Source organism: Medicago truncatula, chromosome 3 (genome assembly GCF_003473485.1).
Source record: "Medicago truncatula cultivar Jemalong A17 chromosome 3, MtrunA17r5.0-ANR, whole genome shotgun sequence".
NCBI classification, from domain to species: Eukaryota; Viridiplantae; Streptophyta; class Magnoliopsida; order Fabales; family Fabaceae; genus Medicago; species Medicago truncatula.
In genome coordinates, this window is record NC_053044.1 from 40,102,539 (window position 1) to 40,119,916 (window position 17,378).

The 17,378-nt window shown below is 32.5% G+C and overlaps 1 protein-coding gene across 1 annotated transcript; it reads left to right on the forward strand.

The window, feature by feature from the left end:
- Positions 1 to 7,067: 7,067 nt before the first annotated feature.
- LOC11432712 (ABC transporter F family member 3) lies at positions 7,068 to 16,635 on the forward strand. Its single transcript, XM_003601414.3, has 17 exons — positions 7,068 to 7,487; positions 7,807 to 7,996; positions 8,575 to 8,783; positions 8,956 to 9,105; positions 9,265 to 9,393; positions 9,483 to 9,584; positions 9,694 to 9,840; positions 11,583 to 11,645; positions 11,820 to 11,866; positions 11,967 to 12,026; positions 12,172 to 12,254; positions 12,512 to 12,606; positions 13,021 to 13,107; positions 13,635 to 13,722; positions 13,818 to 13,903; positions 16,127 to 16,189; positions 16,302 to 16,635. Exons 1-17 carry the CDS (start codon positions 7,068 to 7,070, stop codon positions 16,422 to 16,424), a joined length of 2,142 nt encoding a protein of 713 aa, XP_003601462.1. The 3' UTR covers positions 16,425 to 16,635.
- Positions 16,636 to 17,378: the final 743 nt, after the last annotated feature.

Here is a 17,378-nt window from a genome sequence, read left to right on the forward strand (position 1 = left end):
ATATTTTTTAAATAATTATTTACTTAGTTGATTATCAAAGTAATAAATAAAAGTGAAAATTCAATGAATTAACACAAATATACATGTAATATAAAATTATATTTACTCGTTGCGTTATTTATAATTTTAAAGATCGAATATATAAATATATATAACCATAACGTATCTAATTTATTTTAAATTGTTTTCCTCGCCATTTTAGTTTACGACGTTAGTACGAAAATGTTTATGATTTATTTTTGTTCTAGGCATTATTTAAACATATTAAAAATATCATTTATAAAAAAAATTTATAGGAGTATTTTATAGTACTTTTTAAAAAATATATATAATTTTTAATACGAGTCGGCCCGTGTAGGGCCGGGCTCGGGTAGTATATTTCAAGCCCGTTTTTCAACCGGGCTTTTTAGCCCGGCCCGATAAAGCCCGTTAGGGCCGGCCCTAAACGGGCCGGACCGCCCGTTTTGACAGCTCTAAACAAAGCCTTAGAGTAATCTTGCCTACAATATTTAATGTTGTTGTGAATGAATTCACAACTTAAGGTCTGTTTGAATTAGCTTATTTTTTTAGCTTATGAAATATAGTTTATGTAAATAAATGAGTTTTTATGTTAATTTATAAGTTTTCAATAACGAAAATTATATATTTAAAAATTGTTTTGTCATAAACTATATTGACATGTTTAAAAATATATAAAAGTTTATTTACTTGCATAAGCTCAAAATAAAAACAATCTAAACAGACCCTTGTATAAATTAACAAAAAGAAGTCTTTTAGAAGTGTACTAACCTTGACTAATGCATGATTTATTCATTAAATAAATGATAAAAAATTAGAGAAATGATATTTGAACAACCATTTTTATACAATTTTGGTGACAACACTCTCTATCATACTTACATTGTACTTTTATTCTCTCTCCTCATATTTTTCTCTCTATTGTTATTGTCCAATAGAAAGAGAGGAAAAAATGTTGTCCCTAAAGTTGTTTGAAATTGGTTGTCCAAATATCACTCCTCAAAAAAGTAATTGATAAATAATTATTAATTTATTTTAAATAAAAAAATATTTTGTATATTAGATAAATTATACACAATTGATTTTCTCTAGTTCTCATGGATTCAACGCAATTCATGAGTTATACGTTTTAATCACAAACAACATTGTTAACTATATGCACAGACCAATAATTGATCGTACCTGACCAGAAGGTGGATGTCAGTGCTTCTTTAACGCGGTGGGTTGAAGGGGGTGGAATACTTCAATTGATCATTGGAACGACGGGGGGTGTGTACCTGCAGGCACTTCGACGCTCAAGTTAGTAGAGTTTAGAAACGAGGGTTGAGAAGTGAAAGAAATTCTACCTTAGAGGCTGCGATGAGGCTCCTATTTATAGAGGTGGGTGAATGCAGAGCCGTTGTAATGGCACACGTGTGTCCGACGGTTACAAAATCGAGGGGAAGTGCAACGGCTGGGGAGATATTCGCGGAAACGTGGGAAAAGAGACGTTACGGTTCGTTTGAACATGTCTTAGTTGCTTCGAGCACCCCCTCGCAGAGAAGGGGTGTGTTACGAGTAAACTGCCAAATGCGGCGGCATTTGGGCTTGATTTGTTATTGAGCCTAAGCAATTGGGCCTAGGTCTTTGACCGGTCCATAACAATAATATATCTTGCAAAAATATATTATTTGTGTCAATATCAAACACCACCAACAACATGCATGAATCCCCATTATATTTTACATGGAATACATATTTTCTTCATTTTTCACCTATTAAATATGATTCTTTGTGTCATACATATCATATGAGAATAAATATCATATACAAAAGAAATACAAAGCGATTGTAAATTTTAACGCCTATTACATTTAGGTATTTATTATTTATCAAATAGCTTATCTTTTATAAGTGTATGAATATAACTTTGTGACTTCACTAAAAAAAAGAAAGAATATAACTTTGTGACATTCTATAATTTTATGAACAAATTATAAATTATATCATTGAGCGCTTTCAAATTACACGAGGAACATCAACAAAATTATATTTCATTTGTTTTCGTCTACGTGTATGTTCCTCTTTTTCCTTTCTTTCTTCTTTTTGTACAAACGTATAAAATAAAAGAGATATTTTTGCAAACACATGAGTAAAAAAAGTTGTTCTTCCTATATAAATGCTAAGCAATTTTTTTTATGAAATTTTGATTTTGATTAAAATTATATGCATAAATGTTCGTGACTTTTAAATAGTAGCAAACCATGTTTATCTTTTTACCAATAATATAACAAAAATTACCCTGAAAACTAATCAAACAAAAACAAAAACAAACAAACACGAGAACATGCACGACATCGTTTCACTTTAAGATAGCTAATAATTAGATAAAGAGACTCGCCATAGGGTTTCAGCAATGAATTGAAAATGATAGATATATAAATCAAAACTGAACTCAATCAGGGCCGGCCCTAGGCATAGGCCGCGAGTGCGACGGCCTAGGGCCCAATGGGCCCTATTTTCTTTTTTACAGGGGGTGTATATAGCAAAGCTAAGGAACAAGTGGGGTGCTTATAGTAATTCGTACCAGCAGGTCTAAATCTGAATCATTTTCTCGGCCCATTAGGAATAAAACAAAAGAACAAAAATGTGGAAAGGCCCAATAAAGAGGAAAATAATGGAAAGGGCCCAACTAACACACAAACAAAAACTTCTTTTGAGCAATTAGAAAGACAGATGAAAAAAAAATCTAAAAAGAAAACCAAAAGGTTCCAAAATCAGTCATTCTCTCCAGGTGAATTGTTTAAGGTTTATTTTTTTTTCTTTCTTATTTCAATTCTATTTGATAATATTGTTTCAATTCTCTAATTGCTTCAAGTGTTGAATTCTAATTATATATTTTTTTCTTATTTCAATTCTCTTTGATAATCATTGTTTCAATTATCTAATTGCTTCAAGTGTTGAATTTTAAAATTCTAATTGAATGATTTATGTTTTTTCCAATTGAATTTTTTATTTTTCCATATAGCATGATTTGTACACCAAAAAGCATATAGCATGATTTATTCAAAATCAAGTGTTCACGTACTGTACATAAAACACAGTACACGTTGAACTTGAATATCAATTTTTGATTTTTTTTTTAATTAATTGTTTGTACCCGTAGATTACAGTACACGTGATTTTTGTACTTTTTTTTTCAATTCAATTCTTGATTTTTGCTTAATTAAGTGTTGATATATTTTATTTTTTTTGCACTTTTATTTTCATGTGCTAAAACTTCGGTCTATTTTAAGGTGCTATTGCTCTCTACTTCACTTACTACTAATATGGTTTTTCTTTTTTGTTTGTTTGTTTTTTGTATTGGTTTCTATTGAGTATTTGATTTATTTTAAGATGTTGCCTAAAAATCATTTATCTTGCAGTGAAAAACGAAAAAAAATAAAAATGAAATGAAGACACACAATATTTTGGGGTGTCAGCATAGCTGGGATGTCAAAATATCGTATCATAGTGACTTGGGGTGCCAGCATTGATGGGATGTCAACCACTATAACTAACAAAGGGCCCTTTTTTCATACTATGCCTAAGGCCCGTAAAACTCTAGGAACGGCCCTGAACTCAATTAAACACAAAAGAGAATTCTTGATATTTTATAGTTGTGGTTTTGGGTGGGAGCAAGCAAGGAGAGAAAAACCGAGAATCTAAAATACACAATATTCCTAATTTTGAATGGAACAATCTCATACGACACACGTAGTAAACCGAACCGCATCCACCAACAACATTTTTTACATTGCATAAACGACAAACGACCAAGTATAGTTCGTCGCTTACTCCGACAAAAATTGAAACAATCATGTGTACTTTGCCTGTAGTTAATGTGCTTCGATCAACGATGTTGTCGACAACGCCAACGCCGTAAACGACGTGGCGGCCAACGAATGATTATTGCATTTATTCGTTGAATAATGTCACATTTGTCACAAATGAAGATAAATCTTCGTTGATATAATTCTTAGTTATAAATTGTAAATGTTAACTTATGTCGTTAAGGTAAAAGTTAATAAATGAATCATAAACATATTTTGTTACAATCGCTTTGTTTGAATTTATTTAATTTTTTAAGTTTTTAATAAATAGATTTCCTTAAAAAAAAGGTTTTTAATAAATTAAACGCACAAAGTTTAAGACACTATTTCTACGTTTATCTTCCTTGTATACATGGTAAATTCTTCCAACTTGTGACTCATTGGCTTGTAGAAAATCATACGCTAATAAAATTTTATAATTATTCTCGGTTAAACTTATAATCTTATTAATTTTACGGGCTTAATCGTAATATTACAAAATAAAAAAAACTAATGTATTCAACTTTTGAAATTTATATTTTTTAGTTTAGCTTCCAACCCCAACTAATTTCTTATATATTGTCATTTTACAGATTTATCACTTCCAAACCTAACTAATTCCTTACTAGATTTTTGATCCGTGCTCCGCTCGAGTTTGTTGTAAAGGGATTGACATACGGATAATAAAATGCAATATATAATAGGTAACAGTGAAAAAATAACACGTGATAATCCATAGTCGACAAAATAAAACACTTCATAAAATGTATGAAATTTGAAAATATTACAAAAGAAAATTCGGTAATGCTATCAATAATTCGGGTATATATAATCAAGTTTACATGGAAAATAGGGTAGCCGAAAAAAAAAGAGTATAAAATAGAAGGCATCAAACATGATCATTGATATGCTCATAGTTTCTAGAACAAACGTGCAACATCAAATAAGTGTAGAAAATATTTCCTTTAAAAAACAGAAGGCAAGAGGATAGGAATCAAATTGGTGCGATACATTTTTTTAGATGGAATTTGTTAGGTTAAATAATTGCAAACCTAATAAAGCAAATGAGCGGAAAAAAATTAGGTTAAATTGCTGCATACGTAACAAAATTAATAAATAAGGATTTTTTTTTTTATCACTTCCAAGTCTAAAACTATTTCCCTATATTTTACAATGAAAAAAGACAATTTGTTTCCTCTTTAATTATTCTCCTTTTTTTTATCAAGTTTAATTCTTCTCCTTATTATTCGATTCTTTTTATTTTATACTAACATTCAGACGGGCATTCAATGTCCGGCTGTCCGTTCTTTTTATTGTGCTAATTCGTATAAATTAATAATAATATTTTTTATGAAATTTTGATTTTTTTTTATATCTATTATGAAATTTTGATTAATTTTTTTTAATAATATATATTTTGCACTTTTGTATTGTAACAAATATGCTTATCTTTTTTAATGATATCAATCATATAACAAATATAATATAAATTCTTATCGTTTTGAATGATACCAACAAAATAACATTCTTATAGTTAGATCTGTTTAAGGGTATAACTGAAAGTTAAAAAGTCAGCTCAAAATAATATGTTCTCTTTATATATAGTATAAATATAAATATTATATCTTACATGACTACATTTTACCCTTCGTTTTATTCACTGTTTTATCATTTTTACAATAATATTTAAATTATTAATTAAGAAATAGATAAATCTCACGAAAATACCCAATACTCGTTTCAACACTCCTCCTCCTTGCCGCAAAGGCTGTAAATCCCTAGCTTTTTCTTTAAAATTTAAACCTAAGTGGAAAATACTTGGCAAACATATCTTGTTAATTGATTGAACTACCTTGTTGCCACACAATGAATGTTATCAAAAGCAGGAAAAGAAAAATCGAAGATTTTACACCAACTTATACAATACACTACAAGAAGGCATGCTATGAATCAGTTCGCCTACCTCTGGGGTATCCATGAGATGACTCAAACTTATGGGTGGGGATACAATATACTATTGTATAACGCCCTATTAAGCAGATGCCATGAAGGCCAAACAAAGCAAATAAATTTAGAACAAGGTGAAATTGAATGAGTTGAAATGAAGAAGAAGGGGTTCTAAGTCACGTGTAGAATGTGCAAGCAAATATAACATAACAATTCAAGTTGTAAGGTTGCATCATTCACTTCACAACTCACTACAATAAGTGGAACAGCTGAACCGATATTTAGGGACAAGTTGCATACAAGAAACCACTGCTCCTCATGTGAGCAATATGCATATCGGTTGAAATTTAAGAAATTGCAATAAGGAAAAATAAATATTTGTATGTATAATTTATTAAAGAAATTTAGGTAATCATATGACATATCCAAAGTTAATATGTATCCAAAATTATAAGAAATTTTAAAGATTTAAAAAAGTCACCTTTAGTGCGACAAGACTAATGAAATTTTTTGAATAATAAAGAAAGAAAACATGAATAAAAAACGTAAAGGAAAGAGGTTAAACTCAAAAATAAAATCAGGAGCACTAAATCATTTGTGTGAGAGTGCATAAATAACACTACATGAAATAAATAATTTTTTTTTGAGTGAAATTGCAATAAGGAATCATAAATTGATATTCATTAAGGATTAATGTCCTTTGTCAATTGCAAACAAAACTTTAATTTATTTTTCATTGTTATATATGCATTCTAAACAATAGTTAATGTAATTAAGCTTAGAAACTTGAGTGTTCAAGGCTGAATAAATTGAGTAAAAAAAATTCATTTTACACTAACATATAAAGTTTAGAGAAAATAAATATAACGACAAAATAGTATAACAACATATTAATATGAAAAAACTTTCTAAAAATTTAGAGGAGATCATGACCTCCGTTGATCCTCTTCTAACTTCATCCTTAAATCGATGGTTGATATTACACGAAACCACGACTCCTAATGCTCAACAAAGAGTTGTTGCATTTAGAAAGTAAAATGAGAAATACTGACCAGTGTTGTATTATTTTGTCATGTCTTTTACTGTGTGGATAGTGCCTCATTTAGAATTCAACTCATTTTTTAAGACTAAATTGCAATTTTTATCCCTTTATTTTTACAATTTTGCGGATTCAATCCCCACTTTTAAAATTCCAAAAAAATCCTCTGCTGAAACATCTAACCTTCGAAAATAAAGCAAAACCAGTAGGTTGCACTAGAGTTGTAGCTTAAGATGACAGAGGTGGCGAGATCAGTAGTTCACGAGGTTATAGGCGATAAAATCACTGACGTCGATGAACCAATAGTCAGTTACATCGTCAACGTCCTCGCCGACGAGGATTTCGACTTTGGCCTCGACGGCGAAGGTGCTTTCGATGCTCTCGGAGATCTCCTCGTCGCCGCCGGATGCGTCCCCGATTTCCCTGAGTGCCGCTCCGTTTGCAGCAAACTTTCGGATAAGTTTGGGAAGCATGGTTTGGTGAAAGCGAAACCAACGGTGCGAAGCCTTGCAGCACCGTTTCGGATGAATGAGGGTTTGGATGACGGTGAAGCTCCGAAGAAGAAACCGGAGCCGGTAGATGGTCCGCTTTTGTCCGAACGCGATAAGTTGAAAATTGAAAGGAGGAAGAGGAAAGATGAACGCCAGAGAGAGGTTTTAAATCTCAATTCAATTCAACTCCATTCACATTTTTTAAATTTATTTTTATCAGTATTAGGTTGTGAGATTGTTTGAAATTGAAACTTATGAAAATGCCTTATCGCATATGCATAACTTATTTTCATAAGATCTCCAAGATAGCTAATGGAAACAGTTTCCGTCGTATATAAAACAATTTAACTTATCTTTTGTTATAGAAACAGCTTATTACTTATATATAAGCAATTATCATGATAGACGCATATGCTATGAGCTGCAAATTAAGTCGTTTATCCAAGCAGGGTAGTATTGATTTGAAAGTGATTATGAACAGGCAAAGTACCAATTGCATTTGGCGGAGATGGAAGCGGTGAGAGCAGGGATGCCTGTTGCGTGTGTGAAGCACGAGGCTGGTGGTGGACACACTGTGAAGGATATTCATATGGATAATTTCACCATCTCTGTTGGTGGTCATGATCTCATTCTTGATGGTTCTGTTACGCTCTCTTTTGGAAGACACTATGGTGAAGTTTCTTGTCTTCTTTCTCTATTTTCTTTGGGCTTGTTTGGATCGACTTATTTAAGCATATCTATTGGCATAGGCACTTGTAAGACTATTTGGGAGAGCTTATGGAAACCACTTATGGCATGTCCATAAGCTGTTTTCATCTTATTTCTATAAACTCTCTAGGATAGCTTATGAAAACAAGTTATAACTTATATGAAAACAATTATACTTTATTTTATCTTTTGTCATAGAAATAGCTTATATATCAACACTTGTATGATACACGCTTTTGCTGAGAGCAGCACTTAATTAAGTTGTCCATCCAAACAGAGCCTTTGCAGTGCGTACTTGGACTTGAAACAGTATAAAATGAATTTTTGTCATGTTTGTTGTGTGTAATGGGTGTGCAGTGTGTTGGGGATACAATTAATACACTCACACACTTGGTTAATAAGAGAGAAAAGGAGAGCACTATGATATTCAATCAGAGAATTTTTTATTGAATTTACATGTAAATAAGCACACTTTGTAGGCTTCACTTGATTTACAACAAGACTAACAAAACTAAATTAGTTTGAATTAATCTCAACGCAGGGCTTGTTGGTAGAAACGGGACGGGAAAAACAACTTTCTTGAGGCACATGGCCATGCATGCCATAGACGGCATTCCCAGGAATTGTCAAATATTACACGTTGAGCAAGAAGTTGTTGGTGATGATACATCTGCCTTGCAGTGTGTTCTTAATACTGACATTGAGAGAGCCCAGCTTCTGGAGGAAGAAGCTCATTTAATAGCCAAACAGGTTCGTATGCTGTTCTTTAAAAGTGTGGAGTGGGGCGGCGGCACTATTATGGATGAAGTGTGGGGTTGTAGTAGGAGATCAATGTTTTGGATTGTGCATAAAATACATGAATTTATATGTATAACAAATTATGAAGTTGTTAATTACTAACAATGTTGTGGTTGTCTGTCAGAGGGAATCTGAGGACAGTACCGAAAAGGGCACTGATGCGAACGGGGCAGTGAAAGGAGATGCTATTTCACAAAGGCTTGAGCAAATATACAAGAGGCTTGAGTTGATTGACGCTGATTCTGCAGAGTCACGAGCAGCGTCCATACTTGCGGTGGGTTTTTTAGTGATTTGTTGTATCAAGTTTATTAGATCTGCTAACGGAAAGGTCTTATTATTTTATATTATCCACTTGGGAGTTAGTTGAATTCTTATTATTCATTAGATAAACAGTTTTCCAAATCCTTATCGTACTGATCATCGGTGTTTTCAGGGTCTGAGTTTCTCTCCTGAGATGCAGAAGAAGGCAACAAAAACATTTTCTGGAGGGTGGAGGATGCGGATAGCTCTTGCTCGTGCATTGTTCATAGAACCTGATATGTTGCTTCTTGATGAGCCTACGGTAACTCGCCATTATAAGTTTCTTTCATGATTCATTTATCCCTTAATTTATAGAATTTTTGAACATTATTTTGTTTTATTTTGTTGCAGAATCATCTTGATCTCCACGCCGTCTTATGGCTTGAATCGTACTTGGTTAAATGGCCGAAAACATTTATTGTTGTTTCTCATGCTAGAGAATTTTTAAACACGGTAATATATTGGCTGTTCTTGCTTGATGAGGTGTTTTGTTGATCAACTGCATTGTCTAAATGGGTTCCCGGCAAATTTTTTTAATCATTCTTTTCAACTGTATCTCCAGGTGGTTACTGATATAATTCACTTACAAAACCAAAAGCTAACTACATATAAAGGGAATTATGATACTTTTGAGAGGACTAGGGAAGAACAAATTAAAAACCAACAAAAAGCAGTAGAGGCACACGAGCGTTCAAGAGCTCATATGCAGGTATACTTTTCACTTTAAAAAATATCCTTTTTTATATCGATATTTTTTTATATTTTTTTCTTCCTAATTCTGAAGTTTGTTTTCCCATTGAGCTATATTACTAAGGCAGTATGGTCATTTCCGTAGTGGCCGGGGCTTTTACTCTTGGTTTTATCATAATTATTGAGTTTAGCCCATTGCATTCGACTTATTTTTCTTTAGGTTATTGTGCTTCTAGGAGCTATGGGTCAGTAAGATTAGCTTATTGGCTTTCTATTTAGAACATTTTTCATGAACTTGTGAATCTACTCAACAAGAACCACCAAATTATCTCACTAAGGGGGGTTTGATAAGATACTTATATGGTCATATTACATGTTTGCATTCATTAATCATTTCATAAGTTTGGTATATCTTTCTTTTTTCGGATATTTGCTACCTTCAAAGTACTTGCCAACCTAATTTTTTTACACAAGGAGTTAGGAGAGGGAGGACACTTGGAAATGGGATGAGATGAGATCATCACATATAGATAAAAGATAAATTTAATTATTTTACAAATATAAAGTTATAAAAATACATATTGATTGAATATATGCTGTTATACCCATATCTTTTATTTTAAACAAAAATATTTAGTAATTGTATATCATATTATATTAAATACTCAAGTTTGTACCAATGCAGTTAGAGAAACAAGAATTTTATTTGAGACATACGAGTCAAGAATACTATGAACGACCTGGTTAAGACTACTGAACTGTATCTGGACATTTTTTTTTTGTTAAATAAACTGGGAAAGAGGAAATTATTATTAATAAAGGTGACACTAATGATCATTTTACAACTTCCCATACAAGATTTGAACCCCGCCCCTTTGAGGTTATAAATTAAGCTCTTACTATTGAATCGACACCTCATGGACATGTCTAGTTTAGTATTAATGACAAACATGCAATCCAACCTACATTCACGTACAATCCTTAACTTGTTCCGAAGACTTTTTCTAATTGATTCCATTATATAAATATGATACGTTGCCTCAAATATCCAGGATATTATAACTTTTCCCTTCAAGTTGGTCTATGTGCATCACACGTACCATTAAGAGCCTTGGTTATTATTTGTTTTTGCAACTGGTCATTAAAGTTCACAAATGCTGTTTTGACCCCAGATTGAAGTTTTTCTTGACCTAAAATAGCAAAAAAATTCAACATGCTTAGTTTTTTTTCTTTCAAAATGCATGATTGTTTTGTGATATTGCTCCTAATTGGTTTTGGGAGAACTTGGTTTACCTTTGAAAAAGTATTGGTTTCAATGGTCAAATCCTAACTATAGATATATACTCCTAAGCACCTAAGATAGCTGGCTCCTAACTAATTGATGGTGCACTTGGACAAGCTTTGAAAAAGAGCACTTTTATGATTAAGGATTTATAGAGCTTTTTGTTAGAAGCTACTCTTTCTAGCATCTAATAAAAGTATAAATCCCATTTCTCTGCTTTTTTCAATAACTGATCCAATTACCATAATTTTTGGACATTTTTAATTAAAAAAACTGCTTATTTTAATAAAAATGTGTTAACAAACATGCCCTCTGTCATAAGATATGCTATTATGCTACTATAGCAAGATATTATAACAGTTTTCTGTTTATGCTACCATCAGAAAATTTCTATGTTCTGCAATTCATAGAACTTGTGGTAGTATTTCATTCAAGATTCTCTTTGACTTCTGACATGTGATGTTTTTCTTTTCTACCAGTCCTTCATTGACAAGTTCCGATATAATGCCAAGAGGGCGTCCCTTGTTCAATCTAGAATCAAGGTACTTGTTATTGCCACTTAACCTTATAAATTAAAGGCTCAAAATTTCGCCTTCAAGTTATAGCATGCTTTTTTTGTGTTGTATATTTGCTCGCTGGTTTGAGTGTTTTGCATCTTATGTTTTAATCATTGAAGTACGTCTAAAACCTTTTTATTTCCTTGAAAAATGTTTCAGGCTCTGGATCGACTGGGCCATGTAGATGCAATTATTAATGATCCTGAGTATGAACTGTTATTTATTTTTGTCACTTATTGCATCAGAAGTTCAAAATGTGTTTATTTATGTTCAAGTGTTTAACTCTGTTTTTATGGTGGGATGTAGCTACAAGTTTGAGTTCCCCACTCCAGATGATAGACCAGGCGCACCAATTATAAGTTTCAGGTAGAACACTTCTCTCTTCTTTGGTTTGCTTTGTAAACAAAATAGGTTTATAAATACTAATGAATACAAAAATATAAAGTTTATCATGCACACAGTTTATACCTTATCCCTTATCTAATTTGGAAATGTTTGATCGTCTGTGCAGTGATGCATCATTTGGTTATCCTGGAGGGCCCATTCTATTTAGGAATTTGAACTTTGGGATTGATCTTGACAGCCGTATTGCAAGTAAGAATGCTTATCCTAGTCCTAAGAATGATTTTTCTCTCTTACCTTTAGGTTCAAATTTTATTAGCATTTTCTAGTATTCATTTTTATGATGTCATGGTCTTGTTTTTTCAACATGTGGTGGGCATGTAATTCCTAGGTTTGCAATTATTGGCAACCTAGTTATTAAATAAGCCTATGCACGTCGGAGACTGTTAAATTTATGACATGATCCTGCCATATTGATGTGATTAAGATTATATGCTATATGTTTGCAGTGGTTGGACCAAATGGTATCGGTAAATCTACTATACTTAAGTTAATTGCTGGGGAACTACAGCCAAGTTCTGGGACTGTCTTCCGTTCTGCCAAGGTAATTATATTACATCGGTAATATTGTCCTAAAACTTTACTACTACTAGTTACTTCTTTTCACTTCATGCCCATCACATTCTTTTTAATGTTTTGTACTTCATTTTCTGCTTCTTAGATGACTTCGTATTTAAGTTTTTGAATGTGCTTATTTTTCTTCTAATCTATGACAAGGTCAACAGGTGAAGCTTCAGCCTTAGTCTTTGGTTTGCCTTTTTGCCAATCAGATATATTTTAAAACCATTTATATGTAAATGGTAGTGCTTTATTTTACTACATTACATTTAGGAGTAAGAAATGATCAGAATGAATTTTTTTTGTAAGTTCAGAATGAAGACTTATTTCGTCTTAATGATGTCTTTTCATGCTTTCATATTATTTTCAATAATTGTTCATACATTCTCATTGTTTACAGGTTCGTATAGCAGTATTCAGTCAGCACCATGTTGATGGACTTGACTTATCCTCAAATCCTCTTCTTTATATGATGCGTTGCTATCCTGTAAGTTCCTTGTGCTTAGAGATAATTAACCGTTTTTCTGAGGAGTTATCTTTAATTGAAATATTTTTGGTCGACTATAGCCGGAATTTCCTTCATCATAATCACTGATTGCCTTCATAGAAAAAATATGGTTATTGTGTTTGCTGACTTACAATCATGATATGAACCAATGGTATTTGCAATTGACTGTTAAGGCAGTTCTGACCGACTGACACAACCTACATATCGCGATCGTGTTTGCATGTTGTGATGCAGACTGAGATTAGAAACTTTGGAAAGAATGCAAAGATGAACTGAATACTAGTTAAAATTGTGCATACGTGAAAATTGATGATTTCTCCCTCTCTTCTTTCTTTCTCTTTTCATTGAAAAATGCACAATTTCTTGTTTTTGTTGCATATTTTAATTATTTGTTTCCAAAGAGATAGTTTACTTTTTCTGATAGGAGGAATAAGATCAAAAACTGTGGATGTTAGGCCGTAACATGCAATTATTTTATTAACTTTACTTATTTGAATTTTCTGCAGGGAGTTCCCGAGCAAAAACTTCGAGGTCACTTGGGTTCTTTTGGTGTAACTGGAAATCTTGCACTTCAACCCATGTACACTTTGTCAGGTATAGTATTTGTAGACCATGTTGTGGATCATGTGTGTGTGTGTACTTTATCATTTTGCATTGTAATATCTTGACTTTGATAAATGCTTTACTAGGCGGTCAGAAAAGTAGAGTTGCCTTTGCGAAGATAACTTTTAAGAAGCCACATATAATATTGCTTGATGAGCCATCCAATCATCTTGTAAGTTTTCCAGTTTCTCCAACATTGTTTATTACTTCTTATTGGTTGTTTACTATCATATTTTGTTGCGGGGAAGTATGCTGAATCTGTTGAGTTTTTTTTTTTCCTTGTGTTTTCCTTGTCATGTTTATTATTATTATCTCTTCTCTTCTGAATATGGTATTTGAACCAATGTTGTCTAAATCGCAATCTAGATCCCAAGATCGTACGATCTTGCGAGTCATGATGCCTCCACCGATTTGGAGCGGATCCAAGATCGGAGAAGATGGAGGAGCGGCCAGAGCGCCGCGTAAACGCGTTGAATCGGTGTTTTTTGTTTTTGACCGGGAAGGTGTATGGCTAGGATGCGACCGCTTGACCCGACCCAGTTCGATTTTGACCCGATCCCTTCTAATACGAACCCAACCCATTCTGGCCGGAAAACGACCCATTCCACTCTAAAAGGCATTCATTAATTTCAGTTTTGGTACTTGTTGGTGTTTACATGAATAATTAGGTTAGGAAATTGGGAATTTCTCTAAAATTGTGAATTTTTCTCAATTTTTGTTATATTGTCATTCTTCAACTATTCATTCAATGAATCAGTTCTCTTTAATCTTATATTCTTTTATAAATTTCTATCGTATCCTCTCTACTTCTCATATCATATCTCACGTTCATAGCAATTCTAAAATCCTTCAAAAAAACGCAATTAAAAAAAACAAAACAGTTCAACAATTTCTCACGTTTTTTCCCAACCCAAATATGTCTTCTTCCATCCCTCTTGCTGGTGCTTCCTCTTGAATAAGTTTTTATTTTATTTTATTTTATTATTATTATTATTTTTTTATGATGTTTTAAGATGAAGCTTTGTTTTGTATTAATGTTTTTAGAAGATGTTTAAGATAATGAGAATTATGATTAATATAAGTTTTTTTTAAAGGTTATTTTTCTTAGTTTTTTTATAATTCTGTCTATTATATGGGATCTTACGATCCTTGTTACGATCCTACGATCTACGCTTTTTCTATACCTCACGATCTTTAGTGGGATCCCGATTTTGACAACCATGATTTGAACAACTTCCATGTTGAGAAAATAGTTGGATTTCCTTTTAGGGATTTGGAACTTCTCATAAGTCTTAAGCTTCTAACCTGGCCTTGTTATTTTAAACCTGGCCTTGTTATTTTAAGAAGATAGACTCAGTGCCTTGTTCAAAGCTTCCTAATATATCGAGCTCGGGTAATAGCTATAGTGAGAAGATTGAAACCCTCATAGGTCCTGAGCATCTTGATAACTGTTCCGTTTTGGGGGACCATGTAAACTATTCATACTATTTGTTTTAAACCAAACTTTTTGCAAACAAATTTGGTGTAGGTAGAAAATTTAACTTTAGGAGGATTTTTTGAATTCTACCTAGTTCTAGGGCCGTGCATGCGAGTAGGGATGTTGACTGGATGGAGATGAGTAGTACTCCTATGCTCCTCTTCGACCATACCCCCCATGGGGAGTTTCTCTCCCTAGTCTTTATCCGTGTGAAGACTTCGTAATTCATAAAAAAGTAGAAAATAGCAAAACTAAAATCCAACAAACTGAAAAAAAGTATATTAAAAATTACGACTTTAAGTTTAAGGATTGTTATTTTTTGGACTATTTGATAATTGTTTAACTTAATAAAATAATACATATTTGAAAATACTTAATAGACTTTTAATACACACACATACACACTTTTATGAGAATGTTATTGTAATTATATCAAGGACAGGGTCCCGATGGGATAGGGGTGTGGTCCTCCTCCTGAGTGCAAGGCATGCACTGCGTAATGCATGATCTGTTGAGTTTAGACCAAACATGTATATAAGAACATAATGTAAATATGTTTTTGTCCTTGTGATCCCCCTCCTGAATGCAAGGCATGCACTGCTTAATGCATGATCGATTGAGTTTACACTGAACTTGTATATAGAACATAATGATAAATATGAGTTTTGGTTTGGTACTCGTAACATACTTAACCCATGAACTTGTATTATATAGCATTCATTGTGATGGTATCATAACTCAGCTAATGGCAGCGGCACAGTAAAATCCTTCCAGTTAAAGTGAATTTTTCTCATGTGATGATCAAAATTGATCATTTTAGTTTTAGCGGTTGCAATACATGTAGCATGTAATATTGTAACATCTAGGTCGAGTGGCTAAAATATAAAACCAAAATTGATTGATATCTTTATGTTGTAGGACTTGGATGCTGTTGAGGCGCTGATTCAAGGTCTTGTGTTATTCCAAGGAGGCATTCTCATGGTATGCTGAATTCTCAGTTCTGACGACACCACATTTATTTATTTTCTAATTACTATTTGATCGGAATGCTCATACCAATTTTATGTCTAAATTGACCTATGCTTTTTGTCAGGTGAGTCACGATGAGCATCTCATATCTGGAAGTGTGGAGGAGCTATGGATTGTATCCGAGGGTAGAGTGGCACCATTCCATGGCACCTTCGCGGAGTATAAGAGGATATTACACTCATCTTAGGAAAGTGAGTCTTAAGATTACCCTTCTATATAACAGGAAGATATATAGATGTCATTTTCATGTTGCTCATCTTAGCCAACCAAGATATGAACAAACAGTTTTGTAATTTATCAAAATTATGTATAATCATTTGACAGGGTAGAAGTGGTTGAATAGTGTTAAATGAATTATTTGATAATAACTTTATAAATGAATATATCCTTTAATAAAATAGTTTTTAATAAAAAAATATCCTTCAACAATTTGAATATTTTGTATACTACTTATTAATTAAGTATATATTCGGTCAGAAAAAAGTTAGGTATATACTGTAAAGAAACTGCATCTTCAGTAGTAGTACTATTAAGTAAAAAAACTATTAGATTTTTTATCATCTTCAGTAATACCGGTATCTTCATCTTAATGTTGAATAGTTCAAAATAAATTACTTCCTTCGTCCCAAAAAAATCCATTTGCAAGGGAAATTTGTCTCATAATAAGTGGCTCATTTTACTTTTTAATGCAATATTGATTATTTTCCTTATGCCATTAATTTTGATCTTAGGGTCCGTTTAGGACATATGATAAAAAAGATAGTATATGATATGATAAGAGACCGGATAAAAATATGATATTCTATCATGTATTTGGTGCAGGCATCATGTTGACATGATAAGATACATATAAATATTTAAAAAGTTCATGGCTCGTGTTGGCAGTCATAGACCATATGCTTCCTTTTCACATGTATGATTCAATGACTTAGGAATCAAATTAACAAAGTTTATGCCTTGCTTACTTTATTGCTGAGTTTTTGTTCTCTTACAAATAATTTATGAAGCCGTTGCAAAAATTAGGAATAAAAATTGAAATCGGTTGAAATCAGCGATTAGGAATTACACATAAATTGTTTGTTCCCACCAAGCACACATAAATTGGTTGAAATTGTTACCTGAAGAGACAAAAAGGGTTGTG